Consider the following 14,391-nt stretch of genomic DNA (forward strand, 5'->3'; position numbering starts at 1 on the left):
AGAGGTGCAAAATGAAAATCAAACCAATTTCTCAAATCGTCATTACCAACCTAAGAATATCGACCGGTATTACACATATTCATCGTCAGCATCGTCAGAACAATCGATTCAGTCAGTCAATCCGTCCGTCATCCAAATATATGTATAATATATATACAGTACAGTATACAGTGTATCGTCGTTGTCGGGTGGAAACCTTGTATCTCCAAGTTTCAAATTTGTACGTTCTTTCGCAAAGCAAAGCCCTGCTTCATCATACAAGGCCGTCGCACAAAAGTAGTGAAAACAGCAGATCTACAAGCACACAACGCCTCGCGGTGTGAGGCGTTGTGTGCTTGTAGATCGGCTGTTTTCACTAGTTTAAATCATTTTTAAAACGATAAACGCAAAACGAACAGTTTTGGACATACAGGGTTTCTACCCAACAACGACAATATATATAACAGATAAGACTACTCACTTTTAGCCACAAAGTCCTCGTTGGTCATGTATGCCTGGGCTTTGGGTGGCAGTTTGAGCGCAGCATTCATCAGATGTTCTCTAAGCCCACATTTAGTGACCACTATCCCCTCAGCCAGGCTGGCGGTCATGGTCACCAGAGCCAACACCACCAGAGTCTGCATGTTGTCTAGTAAGCAGAGACGCCCAATCATCTCACTGGGAGATATCTGTAACGCAGTATATATACAGAGACATGGACAATGGACATTAAGCTTTTATTGTCAAGACCACAAAGACCACTCCCCTGATGCTTAGAAACTCTGCTACACCTTCAACCTGTTGACGGGATTGGGTTTCCTCGTGAGACCCGGCACAGAACAATTACGAACAAAGAACACTTTACGTAAAGCGCGGCAATTTTATTTGTGTAGCACATTTTTCGTAGACAAAACATTTACGAGGCTGTTTCATGGATTCCTGTTCTTGTTATATGCTTAGTGTGGCTCAAATATCGTGACAGGATAAGAGCTATGAATGAGATTTGTGTTTCTGTGGTGAGCCCAGTGGGACACCCGTTTTCAGTTTTTTGGAATAAGCCCCACTGGTCTTTGGGTTGAGCACTCCACTGAGATTACCATTGTCGAAGGACAACCTCCTCGACTCCATGGTTATTATTTTTTTGGGGACAATCATTGTAATCAAACAACAATACCACGTTACAAAAGATGAAAGGTGTACTAGAGTATGAGGGGTATGGGTGTTGTGATTGAAAGATCTGCACAATGGATGAACTCTCTAGAAGTCTTTAACATGTGTAGGACTGGTTGTATGGTGGGAGAAACAATCCTTAACTATCTACTGTACGCAGATGACCTCGTCATCATGTCTCCCTGCTTTGCTGGTGTGGTATCCTATGAATCCATATTCACATATTTTGTACTTGTTGTACTCTCTTGTGTTCGTAAGTTGCATGGTCAGATAGGCGTGGGACAGGGGCAAATGTCTGTTCCCAGGACTGTTTTAACTCATACCTCGCGATCCCCGTAGAGACCGTAGATTTCCCGCTGTACCGCGCTGCCATGCCCGTAGAGCCCGCAAAGTTTAATTAGCTTTAATCATTATGAAAGGATTAAAAGTATTAGCGCAGATTTTCGCTGATTCTGGCTCTTTAGGCCCGCCCCCCTAACTGTATCCGGTCATTTCCGGTCTGGACCGGATCCAGCTTTCCGTATCCAGTCTGAGCCTGGGCCATAGTCCCGCCTCCATTGGTTTACTGTGTAACAGAAGTGGAAGCTACTGGGCGATGGAACGTTCGTTTTTCAATCGGATTTTTGCGTTTGGAAACTTTGATCCAGTCTCTACACGCCTGGATTATGATCCCCGCACATATCGTGCGTTTTGTGCGCGAACGTGTCCACGTGTTACCATAGCGCACAGTTGGCTTTTTTCAATGCTTTTTCATGTAAACACTGGCTGATAAGCAGAGATACAGCGTGGCAACGGATATGTCTTTTTCAATGGGGTTTTTTGTATTCGAAAGCTTGTCACCGAGTCTACACGTCTACTAGATGAGTCGCGCACAGATTGTGCACGATGCGTGCGCGTGCCCACGTTAAAAGGTAAGGACAATTTGGCAGCTGCTTACTACAGCTATGTTTAAAATGGCAGAGAAAAAGTTAACATACTAAAGATCTTACATATCGGTGTGTCTCCATTCTCTATTTTGGGGTAGGTGTCAGGCCCCTGTCTTTGTGTATGTCACCTGCTGTGATTAGCTATTGATAAGGTGTTTACAGTCAACAAAGGCCCTTGGGTCAAAGGACCTATAGATCACCTGAGAGTCCAAATATTTTTAGATGTTTTGTGCAGGCCTACTTTCAGCAATCAAATTGAGACAATGAACTCAGTTTAGTATTTTTTTATTGAAGTGACACATATACAATACTGAAATATTCAGAAAATGTCAATCAAAATAAGGACACTGAATGCTTGATGTACAATCGATTTGTTTTTAAATGAAAGAAGAAAACAAACAATAGAAGCTCAGCTCAAAACATATCATAAATATTTGTTTTACTTCTGACATCTCTTTGCTTTAACTAACTTGTCAACATCAGGGACACAATTCTGAGCAGTTGTAACTTCATTATTTAGATGTCCATGTGTCATCTGTGAGTGCAGTTTGGATTTTTTGATGTTCATTACAGAGAAGGCCTGCTCACAGAGATATGTTGTGCAAAACATGCATAGGATCTTTTGAGGCAAACATTCTAAACACAGGATATTGCGTTCCCAATCCCAGATTTTGATTTAATTCTTGTAGATCCATTTCGATATCACTCTGAATATCAATTATTTCCATCTGGAGATTAAAATCCAGGTCCTGCACAGTATCTGACTCAGCGTTGGTCTCAAACGGGTAAAGAAATACAGAGAATTCTATCTTTAGCTGAGCAAAGATATTAAACGATTCTGAATCTCACTTACCAGCTGTGGTATTTTTTGTACCTGTGCATGTTGTACTGTACTTGTTTCCATTAGCGACATTTAGTGTGGAAATGATTCAGGAGGTTTTATGAACCCAGTCTGGGTCATCCATTCAGAACTTTAATAATTAGTCTGAAATAATGATTGATTGATTGATTGATTGATAGTGAAAGATTCATTTTTACCCTTATCTGATTTTAAATTCAGAAAGTCAGAGATTGTTATTTATTTCAGTCTAATTCTGCAAACCAGTGTATACTTGGAAAGGGCAAATATATGGTAAGAATGGCAAATAATAAGTGTATGGTAAGAATAGTGGATGACATCACGTGTATCAAAGGAGAGGAGACACGTGACTGTCTGTGCTCTCTCTGGGACTACCTTGTTTATTCATACCTATGCTTATTAGTCTATATACAATTCTGTCGCTCTTTCTTCTTTGGATTGATTCCTGAAGATAACTAGAAAGATGCAATTATGTGAAGTTGCAATTTTGTGGTTGCTGTGACATGAGTCACAAGGAATCCGCTGGGAAATTTATATTACGTGTTGTGATGTGAAGTGAAGGATGACCAAAGCTTCACTTTTCCGTTGTGCAGCCGTCCAAAAGTTAACAGAACAACAGGTTAAAAAATTCTCGGATCGAATACAATAGTGTGTTGCTATAGCAACCACACTACAGAACGGTGCAATTCTTGGAAATTGCAAGTGTGGTTGCCTATGTATTGATTGATTGTCACGTGAAGATTTTCACACACTCCAGCCGACAACGAACAGTCACGTGAAAATGACATTCGACCCTGATCTATTGTTGCCTGACTGAATGTCTCTAATCCTTGATGTACCGCATGAAAAGAAACTACAGTGAGGAGAAAAACTTTGCTCTCTCCCAGCTCACCATGTCTTCTCATTTTCATTTACATCTTCTAATACAGTGTTTCTCAAATGGGGAAACGTGTACCCCGAGGGCTACGCAGAGGTACTGCAGGGGGTACTTGAGAGAAATGGAAACATTCATTTTACTGTTATGTTTAATGATAAAATAATGACACATGTATGTGAACGTGCTGCTCTGTAAAGCTTTAAACCAAATTAAGTGCAAATTTGGACTAGCACAACTGTTACTGAATAGAAAACAATAGGTTTAATAATAAGCAATAATTCTGCCAGTAACATTGGACTAAACGTTTGTAGGCCTGTCACAATTATTACGTAATCGTCTAATCGCAATTATTTGACATGATCGCGATTATTTTGTCATAATCCTCATAATCGTTTCCATGTTGAAAAATGATCATATATTTTGAAACACTTTAAAAGAATATTAGAAATAGCAGATCTACAAGCTCACAACGCATCGCATCACAACATGTTGTGAGCTTGTAGATCATCTATTTCCACTCTCAATGTTCTTTTTTTAAGTATAACGTTGTCAAATATGTCAGTCATTTCTTTGTATATTTAGGTTATGTGTCATATCTGCCATGTGCAACTTCAAAGCCTACAAGCCAAACAGAAATGTAATTGTCAACGACAAAAACACAATTAAATCGCAATTATTCTCCGTCTCTCCCCAAGGTGATCACGTGCTTCGGCCTGTCAGTGCTGTCCCGCCGCTACGTGGGCTTCGCCGTGGTGGCGCTGCTGGTGGAGATCAACTCGGTGTTCCTGCACCTGCGCCAGCAGCTGCGCATGGCCAGCCTGGAGGGCGGCACGCCGTACCGCGTCAACAGCATGGTCAACCTGGGCACCTACGTGGTGTTCCGCATCAACACGCTGGCCTGGATGACCCGCTGGCTGGTGCTCAACCGCGACAACATCCCCCTGGTGGCCTACACCGTGGGCAGCGTGGGCATGGCCATCATGACCGCCATGAACATCGTGCTCTTCTGCCGGCTGCTGCGCAGCGACTTCCTCAAGGGCGGCAGCACCGCCACCACCACCCGAGAGGCCAAGAAGGAGAAGGAGATGTAGGGAGGAAGGAAGGAAGGAGGAGGAAAAGTGGGATTCGTACATAACCCCACTCACTGTACGTCGACATCTCATTGGTGCTCATATACGTTATACCTCTATTATGTGCGCAACACCGGGGAATGGGCGATGTATCGGATCTCACACACACACACACACACGCACACACACGCACACACACACACACACACACACACACACACACACACACACACACACACACACACACACACACACACTGTGCTTTGAAGTCAAAAACCTTAAAGGAACATTTTACCTTTTTGTTTTCATCATCTCTATTGACTGTATGGTTTCCTCACTAATGCTCGCTATAGGATGGCTTTTCTGTCAACCCAACATGCGTCTCCTCCAATGATGTCATCGGTAGGCAGGTTTCTGAACTGTCCACGCGCAGCCCACCAATGGAGACGCAGACTGAGTAGACGCCGGAAAGGCACTCTTATATAACCGGCATTAGCGAGGACCAATTATACGAAGATACGGTTGAAGATAGGTGGAGTACTCCTTCAAGCTGAAGTTATACTCTGTGCTACAAACAATGTCACTTGCTGAAAAGGACAAATGGGTTATTTTTGACAAGTGACACCGTCGTCAAAACCACAAGTATAAATTAGGGTGTTTTGAGCTGAATCAAAGCTAACGTGATGAGACATGCCCATCACTTACCTTATAAGCTGTAGAAACCAAAACATACATAGAGCCACATCATGACTTAAAGCCGTACTATGTAACTTCTTCTTAGAGTGAATACAATGATGGTTTGTCCAACCTGTATCCAGTAACCAGTCCGATTCCCGAGCTCCCCCCAGAGTTTAGCGCAGTGTCCTTGAGCAAGACGCTGAACGCCTAACTGCTCCCGATGAGTAGGATGTTGCCTTGCATGGTTTCCTCCGCTTTCGGTTTGTGAATGTATTAAATTAATGCACATTGTAAAGAGCTTTGTATAAAGGCGCTATATATACAGTAAATGCACCATTTACCATTTATAACGTGTACATTTGGGGGTGGTTTTCGATCCTGGGTCTTGGTCGGACACAACCTTTGACACAATCCTGTTTTTGACACAAATCTTGACCGAAATTCGAATACGTCTCCAGAGCCTTGCAGGCAGGAAGGCTCTACTAGCTCGGTGGTAAATATTTCAGCGCTCCTTCAGTGCAGGACAACAACAGGAACATTACATAGTGCGGCTTTAAGAATATATCGTCACTGTCGGGCGGAAACCTCGTATTTCCAAGTGTCAAATTTGACAGTTTTTTCCGTAAAAGTAAAGCCCCGCTTCACCATACAAGACTGTCGCACAAAAACTAGTGAAAATAGCCGATCTACAAGCACTGGTAGATCGGCTATTTTCACTATTTTAAATGATTTTTAAAATGATAAATAGAAAACGAACGGTTTTGGACATACACGATTTCCACCCGACAACATCGATTTGGTTTGACCATACGTATAGAGAGTGTTGGTACGGCAGTGAATGTTACACTACATACAGTATATTATGGATCCTTGCTTGAACTCGGAAGCTCTCTGACTCTGCCTTGATGTTTTAACGCTTAACGCTGCGTCACGTTGACACTAAAAGCCTCTTCTCGACTAAAAAGAAAAACGCCTGCTACCTCAGAAAGCCTGTAGCAGCTCTGCTTCCAACGCTTCTCTACAGTAAAACAGTGCTTCTCAAACACTTTCATGTCAAGGACCCCAAAAGGGAGTTACAATAGATCATAGTTTACCACTTTTCAACCTGCCGTCCCTATTTTAGGCACGTCATTATAGGTAAAAACATGAAAAAAGTGAGCTTTTAAATCAGCTATTTTTGGACAAAATGTTGCATTGGAGAATTTGTATTTGTCATGAAGGACGAATTGATCCCCCAAAATCCATTTTATAGCTACTAATAGCTGATCTACAAGCTAAAAACGAAACAAAATGGGGACACCAGGGTTAACTGCTTAACTTTTTAACCAAACCACTCCATCTACTGTGTGTTTCTGCTTGCTTGTGGACACACACAGACACACACACACACACACACACACACACACACACACACACACACACACACACACACACACACACACACACACACACACACACCTGCAGCTGTAGAAGACGGTCCATTTAAATCTGGCTAATTACGTCAACTCCTCCATTTAATTACCATGACAACGGAGGAAAGAGATTTAATTGTTAGAATCAGACCTTCCTTCATCCACCCTAACGACATAGATCAGAACACCACGTCTTCAGGCTGGAAATTAATGCAAAAAGAAAAAATAGATTATTGCCAGACATAGTTTATCCATAATTCCCTATGTATATACCATTTACTACTGTGTGATTTCAGCAACAATAGCCAGGAGTCATTCTTACATTTTATGGGTAATTTGGCTGCTGTACCACTTTTGGCCTGCAGAGGCCAGCAACACTCCATTACCATTACCTCATTATTATTATGCTCACTACAGCTATAGCCTGCCTCAAACTTTTTAAAGCCTCAATCGAGAAGTCTCCATTTAAAAGCACATTTAAATACATTAATGAACTGTGATCAAGGACTTACTTGTGACAGTTTATAACAATACATATTTTTCTACTAAATTAAACTTCTGTATTACTCTATCCCAATAACATACAGATGCACTGTGCAGGGCTCATTTGTAGTCCATTTCTAACGTACCATTAAAGGGGTTTTCCTTTAAGGTTGCATTTGCTCTTCTAGTACAAACGTTCTCAAAGGCTGCTGCCAAACACCCCGCAACCACCGTCGTAGAATTATAAACCTTTCCAGGATCCAAATGCAAAAATAGCAGATCGACAAGCTCAAAAACGTGTCGCTTCGCGCCCCGTTTCGAGCTTGTGGATCTGCTACTTTGGAAGCTTTTGTGTGACACCATCAGTATGATCGAGTAGGGCGTTAATTTTCGAAAGAACACAAAAAGTTTAGAATATGGAGCAAGGATATGGAGTTAGAAATGGATTGCAATCCTTTACATTTGATTTGTGTTGTTTATCAGGTTTTTTTATGTAACTTTTTTTGTAAATTTTTGTATATTTGTAATTCATTTTTACTTTTTAGTAGAACTCAAGTCTTTTCATTTCGTATTCTTTTCTTGGCTTGAGACCCCATCTTTTTATTATTATTTTTATTTTTTGGTGAGTGAAAAAAGTGATTATTTTACTCCCCAACCAAAGTATCTTAAACATTGTCTTAAAAGTTCAATTTATAGCCGTCTCATTCAAAAGCTCTTAACATTTGACAAACAGAAAAAAAAAAAAAGAAAACTACCCAACCACATTGCAGCCATTATGAATGATGTATTTGTGTTGGATCAACAGACATTTGGAACGAAGAGAGTGATATTCATCCTTTTTTGTAACTTTTTGTATATTTGTAATTCATTTTTACTTTTTAGTAAAACTCAAGTCTTTTCATTTCGTATTCTTTTCTTGGCTTGAGACCCCCTTTTTTTTTTTGAAGTGAAAAAAGTTATTATTTTACTCCCCAACCAAAGTGTTTTAAACATTGTCTTAAAAGTTCAATTTATAGCCGTCTCATTCAAAAGCTCTTAACATTTGACAAAAAAAAAAACAACAACAACTACCCAACCACATTGCAGCCATTATAACCTAACATAATGAATGATGTATTTGTGTTGGATCAACAGACATTTGGAACGAAGAGAGTGATATTCATATGTGTGTAACCTCCAACTCAGAGAGTGAGAGTTGTACTGTATGTGCCCACATGTAAGCTTTGTAGCCTAGTATTTAATTTTAATTAACCCATTAAGAACGGTAAAGCATCTGTGTCATTTTAGATTTTACTTTTACCGTTATTCTATACTTTAGCTATTAAAAAATAAGCATGTCCTTGACATGAAAAAGTTTGAGCACACTGATATGATAGAAACAAGTTTTTTCAGAAAACTGATTAGAGGACATTTTTAGAATCGGCTTCAGATCTTAATGGGTTAAAACAGGGGTCTTCAACAGGGGGTCTGGGACCCCTATAGGGAGTCCTCAGAGTTTGTGCTGGGGGTCCTCCAAATCTTTGTGTGATGGCAACCTTTTTTTTCTCCTTTTTTATACTAACCACTTGAACCCTAGCATCCATATTCGGAGAACTTTAGCCAAAAATAGCAGATCTACAAGCGATTGGCTATTTTCGGCAAAGAGCTTTGGTGTAGAGGGGAAAAAGAGCAGACCAAGTACAGAGTGAGAGGTCAAGTTTGTTTTAAGTATTGACGGTTCAAGTGGTTAAATATCTGAAAACACGAATTGACATGAATCCAAAATACACTGATGATTGTGATGTCAAACGATGAAACTATATGGAATCCATGATAAGGTTGTGGGGGTCCCTGCTTCATCTCTCTCTCTCTCTCAACTAAGGGGTCCTTGGATTGAAAACGTTGAAGACCCCTGGGTTAAAAGAGGCTTTAATAAAAAAAAAAAAATCTTAGTCTTTGAAAAATATTTGCCTTAAAAATGCAAAAATGAGGATATCAATTGCAAAGTGTCCAATAATGATCAATCTCATTGGTGAATGTCTGGGTGTTTGTAGAGACATGTCGCTGTCATCTTAATGGTTTTCTGTTCCTGTGATGAAGACCACGCGCCTCTTCCTCTCCGCCAACGTATACGTATTAATCTCTTTCCTCAGCAGATTCCTATGGCAGCTTACATTTTTTGTTTGTTTGTGGAAAGCAGTACTTTCTCTCTCATTTTTGCAAACTTTATGTATTTATGAATGTGTAATAACTGTATCGTCAATTGTAATGATATGATTCCCATATCAGTTGTCATTAGACGTTAATATATAGAGCGTCTATATTATAGCCGTTGAAATAACGTTTAATCAACGTCTAGTCTAAGCTTATGTGGTGGGTCGTAGACCGCCATACAGTGTGATAGTCGCAGCCCCAGCCTGAAGCCTCAAAAGTCTAGTATCTGCTCTCGTTCCATAGGGATGTCCCTTTGGAGTGATGGTTAAGATATTGGACTTTCACGCGGGAGACCCGGGTTCAAAACGGGGTGGGGAGGTTCGGATCACCTCCGTTACACTTTGAAGTCTTAAAAAACATTCACTTTTAGACCAATTTTAGACAGATGTCTAATAGACAACTATTGCTTACTGGGTGTGGTGATGTTTTGAATCATGGAGGCATCTCAAATACAGTGCTGCTCCCTACACTCCACTTTCCTATATCGTCTCTGTCGAGTGGAAACCTCATTATGTCCACAATCCACATTATTATTATGATGTCTTTCAGGATTCTAATTCAAAAGCTTCAAAAAAGATCTACAAGCTCAAAACACACTGTGTTTTTTTCAGCAGGACAAACCTGCAAATTGAACTTTTTCAAACTTACATTATGAGGTGATGAAAAAAAGAAGCAGGCTATATGATGTAATTGGACATGACTTTAGTCCCATTTCCACTGTAGGGCCCACCCAGAACTAGAACCAGAACTTTCCAGAACCAAAAACTTTCATGAACCCGCAAAGTTCCGACACCAAGTTCCGCTTACGTTTCCATATAACCAGAACTAACTGGGAAGGTCCCAAAAAAGAGCAGCAGTGCTGCTGGCCCGCCCATAGGTTCCCAGAACTCAAGTTTAGTTCTACCTCAGGAGCAGGGCAGAAAAAAGGTCCAGGAACCTGGCCTAAATTTTCATAGTCTTTTGAATAAAATGTATTTAGTTTTAGTCATGATTTAGTCACCTGAAAAGTTTTAGTTTTAGTCTAATTTTAGTCAACTAAATATCGTAAGATTTTAGTTGACTAAATCTACAGTTGATTTAGTCAACTAAAATGTATTTTGGCAGGCCTTGATGGCATTGTAATGACTGATTTTACACTTGATCGCGTGCTGAAAATAGCAGATCTACAAGCTCACAAAGCGTCGCAGCGTGACACGTTGTGAGCTTGTAGATCGGCTATTTTCAGCACGCAACACCTGAGAGCAACCAAAATTAAAATGACTCTCTTCTCCATTAGTCCCTCCCTAACATTTTAGTCTAGTTTTTATTTTGTTGACGAAATTGAAAATATATTTAGTTCCTGAAAGATCTGGTTCCACCTTGCAGTGGAAAGGGGGCTGTCACAAAAAGCAGTGTCTTGCTCTCTAACTCCTTTGTAAGCTTCTGATTTTACCATATTGTCCAGTGAATTCTTGAGTGGTATTTAAAAACAAAATGAACAACAATGTTAAAGAATATATTGTAGACATTGTGCTGCTTGTCCGTGCGCGGCTTGTCCTTTCTGGCAGTGAAAGGAACGGTCAGAAGGTTTTCTTTTTCTTTGTTTTTTTAAGAGATTATGAAGGATAAATCACCTACCTTCCACAAACATGATTATTCACCGAAATGTGTCTAAAGTGTATATATAATATGATAATAATTGTATTTTTTCCTTCATGTAAGTTTTGTAATTGCGGGTTTTGTAATTATACTAAGAGTTAATTGCAATTTGTACGTTTTCGTTTTACAATAACATATTTGTTTAATGTGGAAATAAAAACTAAATGAACAAAAGTCTTGTCTCCCTCTCGTTCATCTCTGACCTGATGGATGCTAGTCAGTTATTTTTGTACTTTTAAGTAAATTTTGATTTCTGGACTTTTACTTGTAAGGGCACGGTCACACCAAAGTATGGTGGATGATAAACTCATTTTTTTATTCTTTTTATTTTTTGCCAGCGGATAAAAATAAAAGTGACGCACCTGCACCTGAAAGTGGTTCTCAAAGGGGCCTTTTCCACAGGCAAAGAACCGGTTCTGGTTCTTTCTCCCGCCTATGGGATGAACCAGAGGTGAGCTTTTCCACCGAGAACCGGAGTTGGTTCCGAACCGTAAAAGTTGGTTCCAAATGGGAACCACAAAATCCTTGGTTCCTCTGGTTCAATCATGGTTCAATCTGGTGGAAACGCAAGCCAGTTCGCAAGAACGAACCAAGGTTCCAAGAAAGTTGAACCGGCACTGGTTCTGGAACCAAGGTTCTTTTGGTGGAAAAGGCCCCAAAGTGGCATCCGGAGACCTCCAGGGATCTTTGGGAGGGAAGGCTACAGCTTACAGGGCCAGGGGTCCCTATAGCAAATAGCTAAGAAAAAATGTTAATGCCAATGTGACCCTGGGCGTACTCGTACAACAAACTTTGGGCCCTTTGTGCAAAGATGCAGGCCAGATAGGCTATGTAGACCGAGCTTTGCGGGGCGCGAAGCTTGGCCTACATCTGGCCTATATCTGGCCTACATCTGACCATGGGCGTACAACAAACTGTAGCGCCTTGTTCAAAGATGTAGGCCAAGCTTTGCAGGACGCAAAGCTCGGCCTGCCCTAAATATACAGTATATCTGGCCTACATCTGACCCTGGGCGTACAACAAACTTTGGGCACTTTGTGCAAAGATGTAGGCCAGATAAAGGCCAGATGAAGGCGATACTTCACTTGGCATATATATGTGCCTACATCTGGCCTTGCATGGGCTTACAACAAACTGAGCGCTTTGTGCAAAGATGTAGGCCAGAGCAGATCTCCTGCGTGCATCCTGGACAAAGCCAGATGTTGGAGCTTAGCTCCTTCAGGAGCAACACTCAAAAATATAGTTATTCTTTTTTCTTTTGAGCGGTGGTAGACCGCTCCATAGCATGGCCGTGTGTGTATCCGTGTATGTATGTATCCGTGTATGTATGTGTGTATGTAGCCTGAACTACCACTCAGTGACCAGAGAGGGTGCTCTTGAGTCTAGTCTGAGCATCAACTGCAATATTCTCTCTCTCTCTCTCACACACACACACACACACACACGCACGCACGCACGCACGCACGCACACACACACACACACACACACACACACAACCACCGCTCAGTTCACACGGGTGTGATTTTTTTTTCTTTGAAACGTTTTGTGTTTCGTGTAGAATGTTAGTTATAGTTATAATAATAACAGCTAATACTATAACTGAAATCAAGAATATGTATTGATCGGAAATGTTATAGCCTACTTGTGTATAAATGTTATACACCTGGCTTGCACTGGCTCTGTCTGATACATCCTCTCCAAAAGTCTCGTGTCGTGTGGATCCAGTGGGGGGGGGGGGGGGGGCAGTATCTTCCAATCAGCTGCAGGGTCTGTCGTACAATGCTCAGTTGTTCCGCTCACGATGGGCTTGTTTTCATCATTCTACACAGTGTTGTCTGTCTGTCTGTCTGTCTGTCTGTCTGTCTGTCTGTCTGTCTGTCTGTCTGTCTGTCTGTCTGTCTGTCTGTCTGTCGTAGCCTACAGTAGTGTGTGTGCACTGGGCAGTGTGTGCAGTGTGCTCCATATGGCCGCTGGGCCGCAGGTCCAGAGACGCTCATCACGCACGCTGCGCTCCTCTTTAAACTGACTGCGCATCATCATCATCATCCTATCCTCCTCCTCCTCCTCCTCCTCATCTCCTCTCCTCCGCTGACCTCCTCTCCTCTCCTCTCCTCTAAACAACATCTAAACATAAAGCCACTCTGATGATCTGACGCAGATGTTGCAGCAGAAGGATTGTTTTTCTTCCACGCAGAGACATAACAGGACTGTTGGTGCAGCGCCGATCGAGGCAGTTTTTAACCGTGTTTTTGCTTGTTGTTGCAGGATGATGCCTATATTATAGCATTGATTCTTTTTCATCATTTTTTTTTTATCATCATCCAAAACGTCGTCACATGCAGCAGCAGCAGCAGCAGAGCTTGCCTTTGACGCTCTGTTGAAATGTCTTTGATGCTGATGATCGTCCCGCAGCTTTCATGATTTATGGTACCAGCAGCAGCCCAGGAAACAAGCAGCATGCTCGGCTGGTCAGCGATCGGAGACTTATTTATTTATAGAGCTCTGTCTGAGGATCGTATTTCATGAGATTTGGTACATAAACATCGTTTACTGGAAAGGGTAAGTGAAGTGGCATCGTTTGGTTGCACGTCGAATAAACATCCGACCTCATGTGATGTGATCATCAGTATTGCAGCAGCATCTCTTGGCTAATGATGGAGACGCTATCTGATGCGTTTTGCTGTCTCCTTTCAGTTTAATAATGTCGTTGCCATCGTCATGACCTCAATAGGAATAAGCTGTAGCTTTTGCACAGTTTGTCCGGTTGTCTTCATTTAATGTTAAAGTGGAGAGAAAGGTTTGTCAGGGATTATAAGTGGATTTATGAGTGGACAATAATATTACCAGAAACAAATAGAGATACTTGATGTAATGTTAAAGAAGAGAGAAAGGGTTGTCAGGGATTATAAAGGGATTATGAGTGGACAATACCAGAAACATTGAGATAGCCCTGAAAAACTAGCCTATAACAGGTCTGTATAACTCTGAGAGTGTACAAATGGAACCAAATGGATTTGGTTCCATTTGTGTACACACTCAGAGTTATGGTGGTCCTACTCCTTGCAAATACAATAGGCCTACTAGAAGCTAGCACTAGTGGACTCA

At 41.3% G+C, this 14,391-nt stretch overlaps 1 protein-coding gene across 1 annotated transcript in view; it reads left to right on the plus strand.

Annotated features, from left to right (window-relative positions):
• The window catches only part of tlcd2 (TLC domain containing 2), a gene marked incomplete at both ends in the record, with an annotated part of 58,063 nt that extends 53,161 nt beyond the window's left edge, over window positions 1-4,902 (plus strand). Inside the window, one exon of the mRNA XM_080731402.1 lies at window positions 4,507-4,902. Coding sequence (XP_080587528.1) covers window positions 4,507-4,902 — 396 coding nt within the window. The remainder of the gene's footprint in view (window positions 1-4,506) is intronic.
• Window positions 4,903-14,391: the final 9,489 nt, after the last annotated feature.

This window comes from Nannobrachium achirus (genome assembly GCF_963921795.1).
Source record: "Nannobrachium achirus genome assembly, chromosome: 8".
Lineage (NCBI taxonomy): Eukaryota > Metazoa > Chordata > Actinopteri > Myctophiformes > Myctophidae > Nannobrachium > Nannobrachium achirus.